Here is a 24314-nt window from a genome sequence, read left to right on the forward strand (position 1 = left end):
AGACTCGCAGTGTTTGGTGCGTAATTCGCAGAGGTGGAATACGATTTGGGTGCGGAATGTAATTACGTGCCATTTGTATCTGGATTCTGCCATAATTGACAGATGCAATTCAGTGCAACTCCAGGAAGGATGTAAAATATATATTGCATTACGCACAAATTAGTATAACTTCAAAGTATACTTCATTATATGATCTTCGAAGAAACAACAAAACAGGTTAATGAAGAGGTGACAGGGTCTTCAATACTCTTATATTTGGCAAAGGACCCCATTGAGACTTCTGTTGGAGTTAACAGGAGCTTTACAGCAGACTCTTATACATTGAATATGGACGCTAAGGAGGGCATGTATTTCCATTTCAATAGAGGAACAGCATTCATAATGGATGCTACAGTGTCCAACCTGTAATACAAGACAAGAAAAAGGCAAGATATTCCGGAAAGTGCTGCCGCTTGGCAACAGCGTCACTATTATAACATATCCTTAAAAAAAAAAATCCTGTCCATATCAATGTAAACATCTGGCGCCAAGGTAAATACCTGCAGTGGCCAAAGCAGCCGAATGAAGTGAATCCCAACACTTATGTACCATTTAGAAGTACACTAGGAAAACATTTCGGAGTCCATTATATCCCTAAGGTGACATATGCATTATCAGGAATATAAAAAGTCGGCTAGTGAACAATTGCACAAAAGAAAAATTGACAAAGTAGCTTTAAGCCATTTTAATCTCTTATATATTAAAAAGGGAAGGCCACCAATTGAGTACAAACAGTCTAGAAGCAGCAGTGAAGGGGTTAATTATACTTAGCAGCTGCTGTGATCTCATTGTAACCCAATCCTAGACTGTCTGGAATATTTCACAGCTTGTTAAATAGAAATGGACTAACCATTGCCATTATTAACCCCATCAGTGCTACACCTTAAAAAAGTTATTTACCCCTGAAGTTTTTAATAGACTAGTCATGCATGCAAACTGCTAATAAACAAAACTAATTGTCTTAAAGAAACTGTTGAAAAATTGCATTCCCATTCATTAGATGCCACATCTAACAGAATACCAGATAAAGTGATGAAAATATTCTAGCTTCATTAACACAACATGACATATGTGCTATGTATACATGTACATTTCACGCTCCATGTTCCCTGGATCCTCTTCCTATTTTCCCGTCCCATAGGCTTAAATTAAAGGTCTTTTACACAGCCAGATATTCTGCACAGCACTGATCAACAGTATAGCATGTTGATTAGCACTCATTATTGCCATTTACATGTGGATGAGGATCACAAGCATGCAGACTAATGATGAGTAACTGCATTCTACAGCAGCACATCCCTATTCACATGGCAAAATGCGCTGCCCAAGAAAGAGCATGTTTATAAACGAGACAATCAGCTGACCAACAAGTGTTTGCTTATTTGTTGGCTGATCACGGATATATTTCCACAAGCCAATGATCAGCAAAATGAACATATGTATTAAATCATCAGCTGATGTAAAAGGGCCTTTAAATTGATAAGCTACCCTTAGACCGGCTTCACACGGACATATTTGCGCGCATATTGGCACAAACAATACACAGTGAATAGAACCCATAGATTTCAATGGGTTCAATCACATGCACGCATTTTGTGTACTTATTTTCAGCCACGCAAAAAAAAAAAAAAAAGATAGAACATGCTCTATCCTTCTGCACATGTGTGCGCCAAAGGTCCCCATAGAAGTCAATGGGTGTGCGCAAATAAGCATGTAATATGCAAGGAGATGCTTGAAACACTTGCCTAGTTACGCTGGAAAAAGAACACATCTGGAACTAATTAGCCATTCAAAATCAGTACGTTTGTTTGCCGTGTGCAAATTGACGTGCCTTGGGGGCAGAAAAAGTACATAAATACATAGAAGATGCCGATAGGAGTGTGAAAAGAAGCCTCGTTCATAGTGCTAAAAAGTTGCACCACGTTATGCTCAATGGCGGTTACGCTAGTGTGAATCCGGCCTTAGACTTCTGTGTCCTGTGTGGATCAGCACAATCATGTGGCTGCTGTATATGGGACAAGCTGCAGTAATAAACATAAGCACTGCAGCCTCCCCCTTGTGGTGATCAGCGGGATCCGCAGCCCACACCGATCAGCTCTTGCCGATCAATCTTGAAGATCTGCACACGCATTTCAGTCGCAGCTATGGTTTTAAGACTGCAGCTCTATGTCCCTGTTGTTTAGGGTGCCTCCACACACACCATAAATGCTGCAGGATTTCCGCTGCAGAAAGCCCACAGCCAATGTGTTACATATTAAGGTACCCGAATAGTGAATTACTATCCTCATTGGAAAGAAAAATGTGTGTTAAAAAAATCAGTTATGGGGGACATTTTTATTTTTTGGATTGTTTTCTACTGCATTAATAAGGACTTGTTGACATCAATGTTGGAGTTTCCGTTCAGAACCTCCGTTGCCAATTTCCTCTAGAAAACAAGACGAAATAGCACAGTAGGCTGCGCTATTTTATCCTGTAAATTCTGGCAAAAGGCCGGACTGCTGGCTGGAGATCGAATATACCCCATTATAGTGAATGGGGGTTGATTCGGAGGTGTTCTTTTTCCTACCCCTGTGTGTGCAGAGGAGGACCTGCACCCCTGGTAGGGCAGGGAGAGGGAGGACTGTGCTGTATATATGGCTGTAGAGTTCTCTCAATGTTTGATCAGTGCACTGCCGGATCATTAAGGCTGCAGTCAGGGGTCTCTGGATCTGTCAGACCCTCCTGATTCTGGACAATAAGGCACAGGCATATTTTAGCAAGATTTTATCCTGCATGTTATAGTCAGATAAATAAGGTATATAACATAAAATTTGCTAATTGATGTGTTTCTCAAACACACCCAACATCCCTGTGTGAATTATGTCTGAAGGGTTATTACCTAACATTACAGTGCGCGGTGACCAGCTCTGTGGACAAACAGTAGGCCTGTGTGACTGCCTCCGACAGACTGCAGGCATTTTGCAGACTTCTATTTTAAGCTAAAGGTGAAAGATGCTCTGAATTTACACTGTAAATGTAGCCCAGTGCTTCGATCTTATCTTTGTATGCAAGCTATTGTCACAATGGAAAAAGAAAAGATGAAATGGTAAAATGGAAGTGATCAGCCTGCCGAATGAGTCACTTCCAAAATAACAGTACTCTGCCACCAGTACACTTTCAGATGTACTATTTTTGCAGCATTTTTAAAAGCTTTTAATAAAATGTTTTTTGCTTCTTTGGGTTTTTTTTATGTTATTTGATGTTTTGGGTTTTTTTTTTTTAAATTAAAATAGGAATTGTTTTCTGATGTTTTTCCCGTGGGCTTTTCTATAGAACTTTAACAAAAAAAAGCATATCTGAGATATTACAAAACACCACACTAAGAGCCGGCTGTATTTTGAAAAAAAACAAACAAAAAAACCCAAAATGTCACAAACTAAAACCATCTGTATATACAGTGGTCCCTCAACATATAATATTAATTTGTTTTGGGACAATCACTGTGTGTTGAAACTATTGTAACTTGAGATAATTATGCAATAGAATTGCCACAGGAAGTGGTAAGTCTTCCTTCAATGGAAGTGTTCAAACAGACGTTGGACAGACATCTGGATGATTTAGTGATCCTGCACTGAGCAGGGGCTTGTACCCAATGACCCTGGAGGTCCCTTCCAACTCTATCAGTCTATGAATACTGGCAACTGGTTTCGAAGCCTCCAAAATATCAACCAAAACTAATAAAAAAAATGAAGATTGTAGAAAATGAAACATATAAGACGTATACAGATAAAGCAAGTCCATGCAAATAAGTCAGAAAGAGCTGCTGGGAGCTATAATCAGTACACAGTGTACCAGAACAATAAAATAGCACCGTCCTCATCTGGTGTACAATGGTGCAGCTCACACCGGTAGAGGTAAAAGGCTGTACAGGGCATGTAGTACCGCACTGTACTGAGGAGAGGCGCTAATAGCCAGTCATAGCATGCACGTCAGTAATTCTGGCGTTTTACCAGTGAACTGCCCATGCCGATTGGTTGGATTTTCAATCAAAGTGCACATGCTGCAGATCAGGATTGTCCGTGACATTATATATGGAGCTACAATGTTCCTATAAAGACCATTATATGTTCAGAACATTGTATTCTGAAGCCATTGTAACTTGAGGGCTCACAGCAGCTTGTCGCTTCTCACTTTATGAGGTGAACAGCCTGGCCTCTAGGCTGAAGCACTTTTATAACACCAATACATTGAAGCAAATCAGGATGAAGATTAGTGTTGCAGATTAGCTCAGGAGGATTGTCTAGATTAGACGTCTGTACGGATTTTTGAGTCTTTGGATATAAAATGACACAGAACATTTGAGTTGCAAAACTTTTTTTTATGATACAATCAGTAAACTTTATGTACATAACACCAGGAAAGTCTTCAAATACACAATCCTAAATAGAAAGAAGTAAAAAAAAACAACAACAAAAAAAACCTCATGTCATAGGCCCCCTGCACACGGGCAGAAATTCCACGGCGGGATTTCCCGCAGAATTTCGGCCTGTGCACGTCTGCATAGGATTGCATTACCAAACGCAATCCTATGCAGACGGCCGCGATTTGTCCGTGTGAAAACAGATGCGGAAAACAAATTGTGGCACGTTCTATTTCTGTGCAGGTCTCGCAGAGGCCCGCACAGAAATGTCAGTGGTGACGGGGATCGGCTCCGCTCTGCGCCGACGAGCCAGCTCCGCTCTGCGTATGTGCCGGCTGGCCGGCACATATCAGAAAACAGAAGACGCCGGGAGCGGGTGAGCCGCCGCCCTCTGCAGCGGCACAAGTCCGCATACCGCTGTGAGAATTCTCGCAGCGGGATCTGACCTGGCCGTTTGCAGGCAGCCATGGACAGATATAACCTGCTTCTACATGCAAAATATAAATCCACATATTAAATACAGAAGAGCAACTCCCCTCTTTTAAAGTCTCACTTTAGTGACAAGCAATACACAATTACAGTACAGCAGTGATCCTGTGAGTAAAAGTACTGTGGTTTCCCAAAAATAAGACAGGGCATTATATTAATTTTTGCGCCAAAAGATGCTCTAGGATTTTTTAGGGGATGTCGTATTTTGATGACAGCAGGACTACCCAATCTGTGTGCGAGAGCCTGGCACTTCCAACCCTTATTGTCCCTCACACGTGTTTTCGCTGCGTATTCTGAACAAGAAAAATGCCGACAAAGCCTTGGCTGTCCACTTCACACAGGATCACTTTCTGGTTACAGGATACATAAAGCCCGCCTCCAAAAAGCGATGGCTGTGATTGGTTCTTCGAGAGCTGCACTGATTTACCGAGCCGTGGCTGATCCTGTAACCAGGAAGTGATCCTGTGTGGGCAGTGTCTACACACTCATGTGCATGGATCAGTGAAAGTGCATTTACTTTCACTTACTCCATTTACCAGGTATCACACGCATAATACATGGTGAAAAATACCCATGGACATGAGGCCTTATTCACACAAACGCATTTGTGGTGCAAAATTTAAACACAAAATATGCCGTGAATAGAATCCATTTATTTCAATGGGTTCGTTCACATGAGCGTATTTTGTGCATGCATTTAATTCATGCAAAACAAGTAAGCCGGATGTTCTGTTTTAGTGTATATTGCGCACAAAATTAGCACATATTAACAAATTAAGGACCAAACACTCTAAATTTATGGTGCTTGGTCCTGGGCTTTAATCCCAGCTGATAGCAAAAATATGGTGCAGGATTAAAGCCCCTGTTCTGCAATCAAGCAGAAGCAGGACAAGTTGTCCCTTCTGGCTCTCCTTTCCCTGGTACACAGCACCCAATGAGAGCTAAGTACTAAAAGGTTTAAAAAAAATTACATAAGTTAAACAAAAATTACAGAATTAAATAAAAATATATGCATTAAAAAAAGAGGGAAAGGGACTTGCTATTCGTAAAGTGCCAACTTATTCTGCAGCGTTTTCAGGTAATTTATTACCCACCCCCCAGCAAGCTGGATACTCATTTTACTGACCTTGGAAGGATGGAAGGCTGAGTCAACCTTGAGCTGGCTACCTGAACCTTCAGGTTGTTAGCGAGAGCTTAGGACTGCATTCTGCTGCCTTAACACTCTGCGCCACACGAGACCCGTAAAAAGAAAATAGCCCAAAGCAGACGCCAACCAAAACCGTTGCCGTATGCACCCTGTAATCCAAAACCATACATATTATATTATATATCAAAACGTCCGAAACAAAATGAGGAACCCATTCCTATACTAATTTGTTTTTTAAATTAGTACATTTAGGCTAAAATAAACTATAAATGTAAAAAAACAAAAAAATTTTTTTTTAAAGCTATTTACCCCCAATAAAACTTAAAAACGGGAAAAAGTCAGTGAATAAGATATTTTAAAAAAAAATTGCCCTACATATGTCACGGAAAGAAAAAAAAAACACAGCAAAAATTATTTTGGTAGCTGGAGGAAAAAAAAATATGGCTGTTAAACTACCACATGGGTAAAATCCCTAAAAAGTGCCTGGACCTTAAGGTACAAAACAGCCTGGTCCTTAAGGGGTTAAACTAGTTCAACTTAATTGCTATTTGAAATCAATGGGATCATGCTTACTTTTTTTTGCAAGCAAAAATCACAAGGCATGTGCGTATAAAAAAAATACAGTAAAAAAGGCACACGCGCAAAACCGCAATGCCTGTCACGCAAATGCAAGCATAAATACACTTCTGCCTGCGTGAAGCCGATCTTGAGGCTGAAGCAGTGAGGTGGTTCTGCACACTTAGAGCTTATTCCGACGTGTGTATATTGGCCGGGTTTTCACGCCCGTCCGATATACGCTGCCTCTCTCTGCAGGGGGAGGGGGCAGGATGGGATGGGAGCAGTGCACTGAGCTCCCACCCCCTCTCAACTGTTTGCAATAGAAGGGTGGGACGGGGGCGCCCCGTCCGGCCCCTCACATTGCAAATAGTGGTGAGGGTGGGAGAGAGGGCGGGAGCTCAGAGCACTGCTCCCATCCCATCCTGCCTCCTCCCCCTGCAGAGAGAGGCAGCGTATATCGGCTGGGCGTGAAAACCCGGCCAATATACGCATGTAGTTATAAGCCCTTAAACCAGTGTTTACAGCCATAATGTGTGCAGCGACAGGAAGTTGTATCCCGTTACTGTGACATCAGGATGAAGCTGATGCAATGAACCTCAAGCATGCAAAAAACAAAAACACAACATGGCAATAAAAAGGCCTCTAATTAACAGAGTATTAGTTTTGAGCAAGTGGCATTCCTTGTAATAAAATAAGCACCTGCTGTAACTGTATACAGAGAGGAGCTTAAAACATTTCTACATCATACATGGAGGAGACACAACAAGGGAGAATGGGTGCGGCACGTCTTCCTTAGGCCCATTCCTAACCGGTTATTTTAAGACTTCAGAAATGCAACTACTATATATAAAGGGAGTTCAGGAATCAAATTCAACAAAGTCAACCTAAAGCAGAAGAGGACAAATGATATAGAGACCGTACGCAGGGCACCATGGGCTACCCAACAAATACTGGTTTTCGCTGCTACTAGCACCAACAGCCTATATACATCACTACAAGGCCTTAAATAAAAGATTCTCGAGTCTGAAGAGAATGTTGCACACCTAAAATAAGATTTATTATTTACTATTATCTTAAAACAGATATAAAAAGTCAAGACACCACTGTTAGGCCGGCTGCATATGAACGGATTTGCATTGCAGAATCCCCGTGGTCATCATCGAGGATTTGCAGCAAATATCGTTCATAACATGCGATGCAATATATATATATATATATTGCTTTTTCCTACACACTTGCGGAAACAAATTGCGATTTCTGCGAGTAGAGGGGGGAAGAAAAAAAAAAAATCACAGTATGTTGTATTTTTGTGCCGGCTTCCATTGAAGTCAATAATAGCCATCCGACCCGCAGCCCATTCGCAATTCACATTGTAGATTGACACGGGTACCCGCGACCTTCGCCTAGCAAAAGAATGGGAAAAAGAAAGATTTAAGAAAAAAAATCTGTACTGCGTATGTCTGACGGCAAGCTGCCACGGCTATCTACAATACAGATGAAGAAAGAAAGAAGACAGGGTCGTCGGCCGTGGTCAGGGCCGGATTCCGCTGTGGGCTCCCGCATGCAGAATCCAACCTGGTCAGCTGGCCTTAGAATATCATGTTTAAACGATCTGACAGATGAATCATTTCAGATTTATTTCTACCTTCAATGTACAATTGGTGGTAGAGCATTTTCTTAAGCATTAGAAGAACAATACATTTAGGTCATGTGTGTCCATGAGAAATTACATAATCTGGCCAGTATATGACTTGCAGTTGTCTCCTCTGCATTCTCCATCGCTAATTATAAGTTTTCCCTGATCTGGTGGATGTAGACTAGCCACTATTAGTGCTCCTACGCATTGCACAAAGAAAGTAGGAGATTCTGCTGTCCTATCACTATCTCCCATACAGAAGAGCAGCATGAAAGACAACATAGAAATACTGAGCAGTGTAGATGTGAATCCAGCAGCTGTGAGACAGTAAAACACTTACTATTGGTTGCAGCAACATTTGCTTGTCTATCTACTTCACAGGACACACCACAAACCATTGTAAAATCTACATCAAAATCTGCTGCAGAATTGAAAATGGCTTGAGTCTGCCTACAATTTTGTATCCAGATCCACAGTTAAAACAGTGGATTTTGGTGTGGAATTCCACAGTGGAAGAATAAACTTCGGGTTTTGGCATGTATTGTTGGCTGATTCTGCATGGAAGGAGTGTTCCTCGCAGTCCACTTACAGCTGGGAAAGGGGGCATTTTACTTATAAAAGTATACAACTGGGAAGAGGGGGTTGAAAATCATTTGGCAGCTTTTATTACAACATTTTCATTGTTTAACCAAGCTCAGAAATTTTGGTCTTATTGTAATTACAAGCGCTGGCCACCAGGGTCCTATCAGTGAAGTAAGCCAGGTCTGGATTCCGTCCAAGGACATTTTCACTGCTCAGGGATTGGGTAGCTGAGGGTAAAGCCCCATTTACATGCAAACATGATCGCTCAAAATTCATTCAAAACTGATTGACAGTTTAAGCGATCATTTTGCATAAGCTGCTAATGGGCACTAATGCCCATTAGCAGCTTATTACCTTCATTTGTATGTAAACAAGCCTCCCTGAGTTGCATGCGAAGAACAGCAGGTGGACTGTTATCTGCACACAGCCCCTTTGTTCTGCCGCGGGACTGCAGCTGAATACAAGGTTATCAGCGCTCCTGTGGAGAATCACAGCGTGCGGTCCCTGCTATCAGCTGGCCGGCCAAACGGTGGATTTTAAACGCAACTAAAAATAATCGTTTCGAGAAAAAGCAAACAATGGTAGCCTTTACACGCAACAATTATCGCTCAAAAGACATCGTTTGAGCAAATTTTGAACGATTATTGTTGCGTGTAAATTGGGCTTAAAGGAGCAGGACCATGGCAGAAGAGAGAGCTGTCAAAATTTAAAAAAAAAACAAAAACTCAAATTCTGTCCTTTGATATGAGACAGGACTCCACTGACAGGAACCCTGGAGGGCAGAGCTTGTAACTACAAGCACGTAGCAGCGCTAACCAACGGGACTTCTGAACTCTGCTAAACAAAAATAATCAGTTATATTATAATAAAAGCTCCCATGTAAGCGCTGCAGAATATGTTGATGCTATATAAATAAAGATTATGTCATCTTCAACCTCCCCCATTCCCAGCTGTATACTTTTATATGTAAAAACCCCTCCCCTGCTTTAAGTGCTACAGTGAAGAACATCCCCCCCCCCCCCCCCCCCGACACATATCCCATCAGTCCTCCAACTTGTAGCGTACAGCTGTTCACTACAAGCGTAGGAGGAAAACTGAAAATTTTTTTAATCAATACCAATTACAAAAAGAAAAAGAAGTAAAAATAGGTTGATTAGAAAGAAAAAAGGGATGGACAAAGATGTCCGTAACCTTTAAGTCATCTTCTGCTGACACATTTCCTTTAAGTGTTCTGTCCACACATCCTATACAGCCTGGAAGTATGTAATATAGGATGATTCAAATACTTCTCCGAATAAATCTCATGCGTGGGAGTTGTAAAGCCGTGAAAAAAAACACATCATACAATAATAGACATCAGGATTGTACGCTGCTTCCATCTACAGATTTAGGGCACATTCGGACGGCCACAACACAGCTGCATTTTATTGCCTGCATTATAGCCACAGGACACGGATACTGTGAGCGGACTACAGATCTCAGGTCGTCTGCACATGGCTATGCTGGAAGCGGCCACACTTCCTCTTTCTCATACATAAGAAAAGGCTGTTTTGGAAGAGGCTTGGTAACGTGAGGACAGGAAGACGGCTCGCTGACCGCAGGAGTCATGAAACATATTACCATGTGCAGCTTCAGAGGTTAATGCTAAATACAGGGAACAGAGAATGAACTATACAAAGCCCCAGAAAGACAAGTTTTTAGCCATGTCTGACTAGCAAAAAGGATAACCCCGCGGCTGAACGGCTTTGAACCCAACAGTGTCGGAGAGACCCCATTGACTACAATGGTGTCTACCCGCTTTCCGTCCAGCTGCCCGGTTTTGAAATGGAAGAAAATCGCTACATGCAGCACTGTTTCTTCCGGTATTTGCAGCCGCATCTGTGACGGAACCTCCGATCAGAGGGTCTGACGCATATGTGATATCACTCTTACAGCTCTAAAGGTTTAAAGAGGTATTCTGGTTATATCAAGTTATTTTCTAGCCACTGGATTGAGGGTAAGGCAGCCTGTCAACGGGCGTTGGCCGATCTCTACCGCAGGAACTGCCGCCAGGGAGCAGGAGCCAGCTGACTGATCTCCGCGATGAGCCTATCTGACAGATAGGCTCACCGCGGAGAATCGCGGCAATTCACCGCTGCGATTTGCTGGCCATTAACGGAGAATTGCAATGATTCTCCGCTCGTGGACAGGGGAGCTGTGGAAAGCGTTCACTGAGTTCCCCGCAGCCGGATTATTGCCGAGGGGAACACAATGAAAATTCACCCGTGGACAGGAGCCCTAACTATCTGATCGGTGGAAATCTAAAGGCCCATTTACATGTAACGATTATCGCTCAAAATTTGTTCAAATGACCAAAGATGAGTGATAATCATTACATGTAAATGCGGGCATCGGGCACTTTTCGTTTGAACGATGATTTTAAGGTGAACTTAAAATCCATTGTTCAGACACTGAGAGATAAACGCTGTTATCTCCAGGTGAGCCAGCAGATATTATAATCTGCTGGCAACCTGGAGCAGAATAATGCAGCTATTTGCACAGCTGCGAGTGAGATTAATCACATGCTGGGCTCTGCAAACATCTCCTGGTGGCCTTTTTACATGCAAATGAAGATGATAAAGTGTTAATGACCATTAAAACTTTATGCAAATAAATCGCAAAATCTTTCAGTCGTTTGAAAGATTATCTTTGCGTATAAATTGGCCTTAACTGCTGGGATGCTTACTGATTGCCAGAAGGGGGGGGGGTCTCATTTCCTTGTGTAACTAGCAATGAATGGAGTGGCAGTGAGCATGCTTGGACACCGCTCCATTAATTTCAATGGAACTGCTGAAGATAGCTGAATTGTGCTGGCCACGGAGGTTTACAATGTGAGAAGCCGAGTGGGGGCCTGTGACCAAAGTTCTGCTCTTAGTTTTTAATGACACAGTCCTGTACAAATACATCACTAGACACAAGCTACAGTACCAGGCAACAAGTTTACATATATCTGTGTATAGTTGTGTGTGCGCGCATCTGTGAAAATTATGTTAGATCTCATGCATACTGCTATATTACTGTCGTGTATAAGCTTAAAAGTTATACAGAGCCATAATACAACACGCATAGAAGTATATTAGGCTATACTGCACCTCCCGATGCCTTCTTTCTGTGGTATATAGAGAATACAACAGGGAAAAAAGCAGGTAGCAAACTATACCGATTCTCTGTGCTGCAGCATGACTGTGCATATGGCTCTGTATGTATATGCCCTTAATTCAATGATGGCCCTCGCTTAAAATTAGTTATCCCACAAGAAAAAAAAATGGACCACCTATCCAAAGGCTAGGTAATCAATGTACAATCGCTGGGACCCCCAGGAATCATGAGAAAGACACATCCCAAGTCCTCCTTAGTGAATGGAGGTGCAGTAGGCACATATGACTACTCAATTCACTATTGGGCTGACGGAGATAGCAGTACGCACTGTTGTTGCATTCACTCAGGGGGAATAGGGGGTACATTATTTTCATGATCTCTGTAGGTCCCAGAAATCACATTTCCAGCAATCATACATTCATGACCTATCCAATGGATAGGTACATTCTTTTGGTGGAATTACCCCTTTAATGGCCCTACTATAGTCAAGGCAGCCGCATGACAACAATAATATTCTGATTGCAGGAATCTTTTCATAGTTGTCACTACTGACTAGAGGTATATTGTGACACCCAGATGTCAGATAACCTGATCTAGCAGCAAAGGCTGTTACATAACAGAAGACATCAAAAGAGATTAGTACTCGGCATAGATAGGAAATGTACCAACTCATTGCACACAGTGCATTTTATAACTTTACAGCGCATAGAGCTCTCTTGGTTTCTTCAAGTAGAACCAATAACATGGTTATATCTGAGATGTATTGGATCTAAGTCCTTGCGTGCATCCATTAGACTTAGGATTCTAAGTCATTATCATATAAACCCAAGAATCCTCGGCTATGATGTATAATCCATTCACTGCATGGATATTGGCTAGTCTACTTTGCTATAAAAGGCAGAGCGATCTTCTTATCGTCCTGAAATCCAGGATTAGCCACTTATTAGTTTAATGTATGGGGAGATGTTTATACAATTATAAGATCAAGACAATGAAGCAGCAGGGATTGCAATCACAAGAATAGAAAGAAAATTCGAAACACAATAATCCTTTCATTGTCATCTACCTAAACTAGCGTAAAAATGCCAAATGTCATGTATATACAGTACACGCAGCAGTATTCTACCTTTTATTAACTAGAAAATTCCCTTATTTGTGCCAATTTACACCGAACAGCACTGACCTGCTGAGATGGTCATTTAGAACAGGCAATAACCTTCTCTGCAATACATGAAGTCAAAGGGGAAGAACAAAGCAGTCACAAAACATTCTTATGGCCCATTTACACGCAATAGTTGTCTCGCAAAATCGTTTAAATGAACGAAAATGCGCGATAATCATTACGTCTAAATGCAAAGCCGTTGTGCGCGATTTGTTTACTTTTCGTTTGTTGCGGAGTTTCAACCAGCATAAAAATCATTGCTGGATCGCCAACTTCTCCCCCGCTCATTGTTTCACAGAGCAAGAAGTGAGCGATGATCTGCCTGTCTAAACATTCTGCATGAGCAACTAGCGGTGGCATCATTCACTTGTGCGCTCGTTTAAGCGACGGTTGTCCCATGCAAAGGAGCATTAGTTCATTCCATTAATATAACTTGAAAAAGCGAAACTATACTGTACCCCAGATAGAAAAGCCAAAAAATTAACCCTGTTGCTAATAGCAATCAGAATCCACACTTCTCTGTATAGTTAATAAACATCTCTATAGGCCATCACACTATATTTCCAAACAATACCCGTTTATGTAGCTTTTTAAAAATTTCTGCTGTATAAATTATAACAACATTGACATTTTCTAAAAACACCACAATAAAATAAATTAACGCAATTTTCCTAAGCATTACATTTGTCCAAACTGCAACAGTCTGGTCTTAAAGTAGAGAAATATTAGAAAATAGTATCAATTGGGAAACCAGAGTTACAGAGATCCCCATCATGCCATTAATTACAGAATATTTTGATGCAAAACTACCAGATTTCACAATTTTTTTTAACAGGATATTTCACTGTATGCCGTTTCAAATCATATGCAGCTTTGAGGATTACACTGTTGTTACAGAAGAGGAACAAACAATTAAATGCCATTGACCCAAAGAAGCATTTCGTAGACCAACACATTTTGTAACTCTGTCTCAATATAATATCACTGTGCTGCAAGGCAGGGAGTCATGTATCAAAAACGTATCACAATTGTCCCCGTCACCCATTCTACAGTCTGTGTTTTATTACAGTCGTATTCTCTCAAAGCAGAGCTTCTAGGGGTGAATGGCTCCATAATCTGGCATCCTAGAGAATGTATTTTCTATGTGCTGTACAGTTATAAAATCCAATGTACAGAATGAGTTGGGAGATATTCTTTTTCTGGATTCACACAGAATCAGTGAGGAAAAGAAATCTAAATACGGCCGCCTGCACACGGGCGGAAATCCCGCGGCGGTATTTCCCGCGGGATTTCCGCCACTGAAAGTTTGCATAGGAGTGCATTACAATACGCACTCCTATGCAGACGGCCGCGGTTTGGCCGCGCGAAATCTCGCGCGGCAAACAAACCGCGGCATGTCCTATTTTTGTGCGGGGCTCGCACTCACCCGGCCGCCGGCTGCGCCGCAGCCGGCACATGAAAGAGCCGGGGCCGCCAGGCGCGGGTGAGTACGCGCTCGTCTCTGCAGGCTCTCGGGTCGGGTCCCGCGGCGAGAATTCTCGCTGCCGGATCCGACCCGCTCGTCTGCAGGCGGCCTACCTCTGTATGAAATCAGAGACATACAGCAATACAGCAGGCCGGTCTCATACGACTAGATTTCAATTGCGGAATCCACAATCGTTACCCGATCTGCGGTATTTCATACACATTGAAAGAATAGAACATGCGCATATCCGCTCAGATGTTCTATTTTTCTGCAGGCTCCGCACGGACGGCTTCAATTGACATTGCGGATAGGCCGCGAGTATCATCACCTAGCGATGACGCGGGTAAAATAAAGATTGCAAAAAAATGTGTACTGGGCATGAGCGACGGCGAGCACCCGTGGTCATCCGCAATACAAAAAAAAGCAAAAAGGTATGCAGGGTCGCCGACCAGGGGTGGAGCCGGATTCCGCTGCAGGTTCCCGCATGTGTAATCCAACTAGTCCATTGTACAGTGGCTGTGCCTAGCATAGCGGCTCAATAGCATTCATCTAAAATGAAACCGAATTATTCTCAGGCCATGTAATTAATGAATGCGAGTCATTTACCTGAGAAGAGACCACAGCCTATTCAAGCAGCTGATCAGTGGGGGTCCCGGGGGTTGGATCTGATCTGATCTGATGAGGATTTACACTGAAGACAGGTCATCAATATCTAGGCCGTATTCTCAACTGCGCTGGAACCTTGTCACAGATCTGGCACAAAATACCGGAAGGAACAACACTATATGCAGCGCTTATTCTTCCAGTAAAATGTTGGATAGCTGAGCAGAAACCGAACAGGCCCAATTATAGTCAACGGGGTCCATTCGGTGCTGTTTGGTTCTGTCATTAGATGGATGCATCAGCCCAGGGGATTCCCCTTTTCTGCTCCCCGAACCCTGAGCTCAGAAAGCAGCCGTGGGCTGCATTCACACGAATGTATATCGGCTCGGTTTTCACGCCGAGCCGATATACGTCGTCCTCATCTGCAGGGGGGGGGGGATGGAAGAGCCAGGAGCAGGAACTGAGCTCCCGCCCCCTCTCCGCCCCTCTGCACTATTTGCAATGAAAGGAGGTGGGGCTACGTCCCGAGAATTAGCCCCGTCCCCATCCCACCTCTCCCCATTGCAAATAGTGCAGAGGGGCTGAGAGGAGGCAGAGAGGGGGCGGGAGCTCAGTTCCTGCTCCTGGCTCTTCCATCCCCCCCTGCAGATGAGGACGACGTATATCGGCTCGGCGTGAAAACTGAGCCAATATACGTTCGTGTGAATGCAGCCTTAGTCCTGGAAAAACCCTTTAATTCAGTTATCTGAAAAACAAACCCGTGTTCCTACTAATAAAATCGGAGGCATAAAGAGGTTTAGTAAAGGCCCCATTTACTAATTATAGGAACCCTATTATGTCTTCACTATTCTGCAATAAAACATTTCTTCATGAAGCAGTAGTCTTGCCAAAATTAAATTAGTAGTTGCACAGTGCAGAACTCAGAAAGTGGAATCAAGTCTTTCATAAAGGCCAAGAAGTAAACCTTGTAAAACCAGACTGCTGAGGTTTAGGCACAACGTATCACTCAGATGCTTCCACAGAGCCAAACACAAAGTAAAAAGAAATAATTAAAAGGAACATGCGGTAATTATTCGCTGGTACAAAAACGTCAAGACCTGCATAGTGCAAACATGATAAACGTAAAAGAAATGCGCAACTGCTCTACCTAATCAAACTTAGGGCTAATGCCCAAGGATGGATTTATGCCATGCTCCCTGTGGCGTAAATCCACGGTGCAATAACGCAGCTAATAGGTCCTATTGAACCTAATGGCTCAGTCCTCACATGCGAGATTCTGCCGCGGATTTACGCAGTGGGGAAAAAAACGCGGCATGTTCTATTTTTACCGCGTTTTTCCATGGCGGGAGGTCTCCACTATTATGGTAATAATAGAGGCCGCGGAAAAACACGGTAAAAAGCGTGTTTTTCAGTGATTGCCAGAGGGGGCTTTTTTATTTATCCCCACTGGATTCCCGCGGCGTAAAACCGTGGGCGTATCCCGCTCCATCCGTGGGCAGGAGGCCTTAAAGGTTTAAGATTATTTTTACTGATCTGAAACCTCACTCAACTGCCCCCTAATCTAACGTTTAAAAGGAACCATAACTCAGTAGTACATATACCGTGTTTCCCCAAAAATAAGCGCTATATACACTACATTAAAAAAAACAGAATACATTACCTAGAAGGCTTGGTCCACGTCTCTCCCACACCACTTCATAGCTCTGGCGCGCTTTCCCACAGTCCTCAGCGCTCGTACATCACTGCCTGGTTAAGGGATTCATAAATCCCGCCTCCAGGAAGCAATGGCTGTGATTGGTTCATCGACCGCTGCTCAGCCAATCACAGCCATCGCTTCCTAGAAGCGGGATTTATGAATCCTGTAACCAGAAAAATGATGTACGAGCGCCAAGGACTGCTGGGAAAGTGCGTGCCAGAGCTATCGAGAGGAGCAGGAGGGATCTGGACCAAGCCTGCTAGGTAAGTATAAGACCTCACCCAAAATTAAGACCTAGTGCCTCTTTCAGAGCAAAAATTAACATACGACAGGGTCTTATTTTGGGGGAAACTGTATTACATCAATAATATATGGACACTCAAATATCATAAACAGTCTGAAATTACCATTCCAAAATCAACAAGAATAATTAAACAAAGGCTGTCAGTGAACACATTCTATGCAATTGGCTGTGTAATATGCTATATAGTGGCATCGCTAGAGGGTGCACAGTTAATCAAAAGCCCCATTACTGCATAAAGTATGGTATGGAAGCAGTGTTGCCAACAGAAAGAGCTAACTTAGGCCCCATTCCCATCTGCACTTGAGGCTCCAGGACATTTTTGTTGTCCAGCTCCATCCTTCAGGCCAAACATCAGACATATCAAAACTGGCACATACTGGAGCTGAATGGCACCAAAAAGGACTCAGTTGACTTTAATGGGTCCGTCTGGCTTCTGACCAGCATTTTATTAGGTGAAGCAGTGCTGCATGCTGCATACTGCACTACTGCGTCTGAGATTTTCTGTTAGATCTGTGCTGGAGGTTCTGAACGGAACCTCTGGCACAGATGGGAATGGGTCCTTACTATACAAATGCTTCTTTTTTAATCCCACACAGCAGGAGGTCATCACACACAACAAAACATGATGGCTGGTAAGCCCTAGCAGAGATCTAGCACTTGGGCCCAGAATCTTGAGATTGTTTTCTTTAAGACTTGCACTGTGAATCCACTGAGTTCAGTGGCGAGGCTGGAGGGCTACACTGTGATCTTTAGTTGTGCAGCCAAAGTCGCCATATAGCCCTAGCTTTAAGTTGCCCATACACATTCAATAACTGCCGGATGACTGAATGATTGTTCGTCCAACAGTTCTCCCTGCCTTTCCCATGTACATGAATGTGTTTATGGAGATAAGCCACAGACAGCTTTGGCACTGGCTTATCTCCTGGGAAACAACAGAATCAGGTGTTGAGTTGAAATTTAGCAGCCCTTATCCTTCTTTAGGGCTAATACCCACAGACGGATTTCTGCCGCATTTCACGAGGCGGAAATTTGCGGCGTTATCCCGCAGCCATTAAGTTCTATTGAACCTAATAGCTCAATGTTCATGCTGAGGAATTCTACCGCGAAATTCCGCAGCATGAAAGAAATTGCGGCATGTTCTAATTGCCGCAGAAAAATGCGCAGCCTGCTTCCATTGTAGTCAATGGAAGCAGTCTGTCATGCAATACTTTCGCTGTGAGCACAGCGGAAGTATCGTGTGATTATGCGTCACCACCCACCGCATGCACATCGGCTCCCAGACGGGACTCGCGTGGCGGATCCAGGGAGGCGAGTATGGTGTCTTTTTGGGGGGGAGGGGGGAGCTGTGTCAGGCTCTGCTGCGATATTCCGCTGGCAGAATCCGCCATGGCCGTGGGCATGATGCCTTACCCCAACATAATCTGTTAGGGGAAAGTTGAGCTTCCCCCATACATATCAGAGAGTCGTCGGGCTCTGCCATTATCGGTAGCTTCAGATGATGAAAGTCTAAAGTATATGCGGGCCCTTAATTAAGTTTTCGGTAGTGAAGCTGCCCACACACATATGATAATTGTGGATGAATCATAGTGACAGTCTTATGTGTATAGGGGCGGGCAGATTGTCAACCCCAAACGTCTGCTGTCAGGAGAAACAAGGATTGGGTATGTCGGTTTCTACATGCCCAATCCTTTGTCCTGTCCAAATATGGCTCATTTACCTTGACATTGCATTTGAATTCTTTCCATCATGTAATAATCCTATGTCTGGATCCCATAAATCCCAATGGATTTGAAGCATATTGCAGGATCCTCATTTATGTTCACAATATACACCCATTGTCAAAAAAATAAAAAATAGCCCCTAGAAGGAGTTGTCATTTTGCTGCAAAACTCGGCATGCAGTTACATCTCAGGCAGAAATGAAAAGGATTAGAGATGTGACATGATTAGATGAATCGTCTTGCCACCTGAGGACCTAAGTGGTTCCACCTTTGGCCAATACAAAAGGCTCTCAGAGGCTCCTTGTGTGTAGTGACCTCTTCTTCTGCTTGTGTAGATGCATAACATGCAATTGAAGAGATTTTGCCCGCTTGACAGAGAGGCGGTGTTGTGACCAGTGGATGTGGGAAGGGCACACACACACAAGGTGACCGGGCTCTGGATGCCTGACACACCACCAGTAAAGAGGATCGCCTGATTATCACGAGCAGCTCCAACTGTTTTGTTGTCTACCATCTAGACCCAAGTGGCACCATCGTTACAGGCCCTGTGTGCACTGGTAAAATTTACAGGCGATTGGCTGAAGGACATCTGGTCTCACGGCGCCCATTACATGTACTGCCTTTGACACTCGCCAACTGTCTCCTCAGTTTGCATCGGTGTCACAAACGACGAAACTGGACGCTACAGAGTGAAAATGGGTTGTCTTCAATGACAAATCCAGGTTTAGTTTGGGCACTGATAATGGTAATGTTCTTGTCTGGAGACCTAGGGGTAAGCACCTCAATCCTGCCTTTGATGTCTCCCCATTGTTGGTGTGATGGTCTGCGGGCAATCACATACAATAGTTGAACACCCCTAGTAGTGATATGAGGGACAGTGACAGCTCAGTGACATGTTCAGGACATCCGGCAGCCACATGTGTTCTCTCCTGGCGGCTTCCAAAAGGCATTTTCCAGCAGGATAATACTTGGCCGCACACAGCAAGGGTGTCACAGGAATACCTCCACAACATTGTCATACATCTGTGGCCTGCCTGATGGCCAGACCTGTCACCAATAAAACATGTTTTAAACAATCGAGATTGCAAACTTTTGACAGCCTACGAATTTGCACAATGTAGTGGCTTAGTTACAGAAAACGTGCACCGATATGCCACGGGTTACCATACAGGGGTACTGATGTATCTTGTCCCCACACCCACAGCTGTTGATTGGCAATGTTGTTCAATACCCTCCTGTCTCAGCTTCAAGCGGCTTCCCCGCCGGCGTCCCTGCAATGGGCCCGGCTGTAATTGTGTTGCCCCCGGCCTCCCTGCAATATGGCATACCGTCCCCGGGCCCCAGAAGGCGGCCCCACTCTCTGTCTTAGCGCAGTTGCCAGAGAGGAGACTGACAGCAGGCGGCAGCTGGGAACACAGAGCGCCAGGGAGAGTGGGGGGTGCGGGGACGCTTGGAGAGGAGACTGACAGTGGTGTCCGGGGAGGACACTGAGAGCGCAGCCGGTAGCATAGAGGGGAGGACAGCGCCGGGGTAGAATGAGGGAGCGTGGCGCCGTCACATGGCTCGGCGCTGGGGACACAGCGACAGCAGGGCCATGAGCGGAGGATGGCAGGGGGTGGAGGAGTGACGGCGGAGATGCGAGCGGGGATGCCAGGGCAGAGGGAGCTGATAGACAGCTGATGGTAGCTGACAGTCACAGCGGTGCAAGGAGCACAGGCAGCGGGTTTGGCACAGGAGACTCACAGCAGCAGCGGGGTGACGTGGGGTCGGCATGGCAGATGGGAGACAAGACAATGACAGCAGCATCTTCAGCAAGAGAGATGGGAGCGCTGTGGTGGGTGTTAATAAGCCCTCCCCTACAATCAACCAGGCCAACCCGTGTCTCCACCCATTCTTCCGGTGGAGACAAGATAAACCAAACTTGTATGCCTTCTTTCCCGCCAGTATCACATCTTGTATCCAAGCTAGAGGTGGTCCAAGAGGGTAATAGAGCCTCCTTAACCACCCATATCACATGTTACATCCAAGCTAGAGGCGATACAACAGGGTACTAGAGCCTCCATGCCCACCTGTATCACATCTTCTATCCAAGCTAGAGGCGGTACAACAGGGTACTAGAGCCTCCATGCCCACCCGTATCACATCTTGCATCCAAGCTAGAGGCGGCCCAACAGGGTACTAGAGCCTCCATGACCACCCGTATCACATCTTGCATCCAAGCTAGAGGCGGTACAACAAGGTACTAGAGGCTCCATGGCCGACCGTATCACATCTTGCATTTAAGCTAGAGGCGGTACAACAAGGTACTAGAGCCTCCATGCCCACGAGTATCACATCTTGTATCCAAGCTAGAGGCGGTACAGCCGGGTACTAGAGCCTCCATGATCGCCCGTATCACATTTTGCATCCAAGCTAGAGGCGGTACAACAGGGTACCAGAGCCTTCTTCTAAAGGATTCATTTTTCCACAACAAATTATCCTTTTACTCTGATATTGTAATCGCTTATATCAACATTACAATCACACATAGAAGGTTTCGTTCAATTCCAACAACTTCTTCTAGGGGAAGGAATTTTTTTTGCATTGAGTGTACTTGCTCTAAGTACGGATAACCATTCTGACCTCTTTATCAAAATCTAATAGCGATATTTATATCATTATCTCAGCCATCGTACATTGTGTAGTATGACCCAAGTGTGTTTCAGGACATCCCCCTATTAAACATAAGAATTACAATATTTAAATAAGTGATACTAATGATCGCTGTTGTAGCCGCTCTCCTACAGATTACACAAAGATTAAACAGTGATTTACGACCACTAAGAATACAGTCATATGTTGCTTTCATGTCGGTTTTTCTGCAGTTTGCTTGTTTTTTTTTCCAAAAAGCAACAGGCTATAACAGGACTGTGACATGTGAAAGGGGATGGACACAGCAGCCATGGTACAGCCAAAAACTGCGCCAACACGCTTTTACCGCTAACCAGTATGGTCTTGATATTATTGTAAACATCTATACATTTTTTACTGGTAAACAGCAGTTTTACCTGCAAAACCCAATGCAGACATTAACAAGAAATTCACACGCATCGGTCTATAGTAAAAACAGGTTGGCGTGGATTTTGGTTGCATTGTCTGCACCCCAACGCTCAGCAGAATAAGAGTATTTGCTCACATGCCATTTTCATGCAGTTTTTGAAGTCCCTGCCAGGAGTAGATCATAAGAAGGAAGGGATATACTCTTATTAAAAGTGCTTTCGGTGGTGGCGATTTTGTTTTATAATATTTAAATGTTTTTTCTGCCTAAGTTTGTGTGTAGAACACCTTTCTAATAACTAAAACACACCACAGATCCCCAAAAAGCAACAAACCAAAATGGTCTGTATTCAGACTTCACAATATCTTAATGTAGACTCTAAAGTAACATCTGGCCGTGGTTCTCCCCCCCAATAATCGTAAAAATAAAATAAAACAAAAACACTCTGAATCCATTCTTAGACTGTTCCACTTATGGCGCACATGCAATAATCTAATGAGGTCCGGTTCACATCAATGCATTCTGTGTTTCATAGAAGAGCATTGAAAGAAACAAAATGGCTAGTGTGCGACCACCAATCCTTTAGCTTTACCCCTAATCCAGATGGGGATTAAATGCACCAAACATGTCTGCAATTAATGAGATCTGAATGTTAGGAGGCGATATATAAACAGAATACATAACACAATGGAGCTCAGCTGTAAAATAATAATGGTTATTATTTACATACATGCAGTAATAGGACAGCCCTATAAGAATGACTGGCACACTTCAAGCAGCGACTGACCGGGCATTCTTTATGAGTCCTGGTAGAGTACAACAGATTGAAAAAAAGTTATCAGTCCCATCTAATAAGTGGTAAACGGGCGCAGAAAATTCCGGCGTACAAAAAAAGTAAGTGAAATCAGTATCTTTCTAGTGAAATTAGTGCAGATTAGGTGGATACTCCATTGTGGTAAAGATGTGTAAGAATACCAGAAAGCTGGTTGGCAGTGCCCAGGGTCCCACCATGTAGAGAAACAGATTTTACAGTAAAAGGAAAAAAATAAAACTGGAGGCTATATCTACCGGGAGTGACGGATATGCCCTTTAACAGGCTGAAAAACAGAGCATGCCAATAACACAGGGCAGATGATGGCACTGAACAACACAGACCATCTTATCCAAACTTTATGCCAGCCTGGCCCCAGTGCTCCTAACCTTCCCCAGCTCAGCATGTACCCATCCCAGGCATCCAGAAAGCCTTGAGCTGGCAGAAGTGCTGCATACCCTCCCCCAACCCCGGGCCCTTCCATACCCTGCAGGAACAATAGGCCATATATACTCCTGCCATCCATCCATCTAGTGACATGAGCCGAGCAGCGGTGCCCCTGCCGCTGGAGCAGTAAGGCCTAGCACAATCGGCTACAGCAGAGGACTGCCAACACTTCTACCCACACAGCTCCTACACCAGCAGGGCCTGCTGCCAGCCCAGATGCCATGCCCCACCCGCAGCAGAGCCCACCGGGCACAGCCAGCTTGTACTTACGTGAAAACAAAAAACAAAGTGGTGGAGCCCACTAGTAAGGCAGCGGCAGTGGAGACAGGGATGTATTTAGTAGGTTTAAACCTTTTTCCAGTGCTGCTGGGCATTCTGTAGGTTACACATCACTAGTCAGATCCCGAGAGAGAGGCACCAGGGGGAGAGAGGGGCACTGACCGCACGATCCACGGAGGAGGGGGACGGAGAGACTGAATGGGGAGGGGGAGCAGACAGACACAGAACAGCTGACCCGCTCACACAGGAAATCCCACCCCGCCGAGCCCAGCCCTCCGTGCGCGGGAGCCGGCCGCTTAAGGTGGAGCCGCCGAGTTCTCCCGATACAGAAGAGACCCGTTACATGGAGCAGGCGGGCACTGGCACTGAGGTGGTGAGGGCGATGTGTGCTAGCAGTAGGTACTCTGCCTGTCCAACAACACAGCACACAGTGCCCAGCCACAGCTATAAAACCCTCACATATATATATATATATATATATGTATGTAGGGAGCCTGTCCCAGTATGGTGACATCTATCTATCTATCTATCTATCTATCTATCTATCTATCTATCTATCTATCTATCTATCTATCTATCTATCTATCTATCTATCTATCTATCTATCTATCTATCTATCTATCTATCTATCTATCTATCACTAATGGGGCCATTATGGGGGACACTGTTATTACTAGGGGCATCATGGCGGTCACTATAAGGCTGGGTTCTTACAGGCAGGAATCCAGCGGGAAATATCGCAGTTTTGCCGCAGCGAAAAACCGTGAGATTTCCGCTGGGAAAGCACTGCTTCAAAACCCGC

The 24314-nt window shown here is 44.2% G+C and overlaps 1 protein-coding gene across 1 annotated transcript in view; it reads right to left on the reverse strand.

Moving 5' to 3' along the window:
- Positions 1 to 23739, reverse strand: part of ZDHHC8 (zinc finger DHHC-type palmitoyltransferase 8) — an 82024-nt gene extending 58285 nt beyond the window's left edge. The window contains exon 1 of the mRNA XM_066603454.1: positions 23504 to 23739. Within this exon, the coding sequence (XP_066459551.1) occupies positions 23504 to 23607 (104 nt within the window). The 5' untranslated portion in view covers positions 23608 to 23739. The remainder of the gene's footprint in view (positions 1 to 23503) is intronic.
- Positions 23740 to 24314: the final 575 nt, after the last annotated feature.

The sequence above is a fragment of the Eleutherodactylus coqui genome, chromosome 5 (genome assembly GCF_035609145.1).
Source record: "Eleutherodactylus coqui strain aEleCoq1 chromosome 5, aEleCoq1.hap1, whole genome shotgun sequence".
Classification (NCBI taxonomy): domain Eukaryota; kingdom Metazoa; phylum Chordata; class Amphibia; order Anura; family Eleutherodactylidae; genus Eleutherodactylus; species Eleutherodactylus coqui.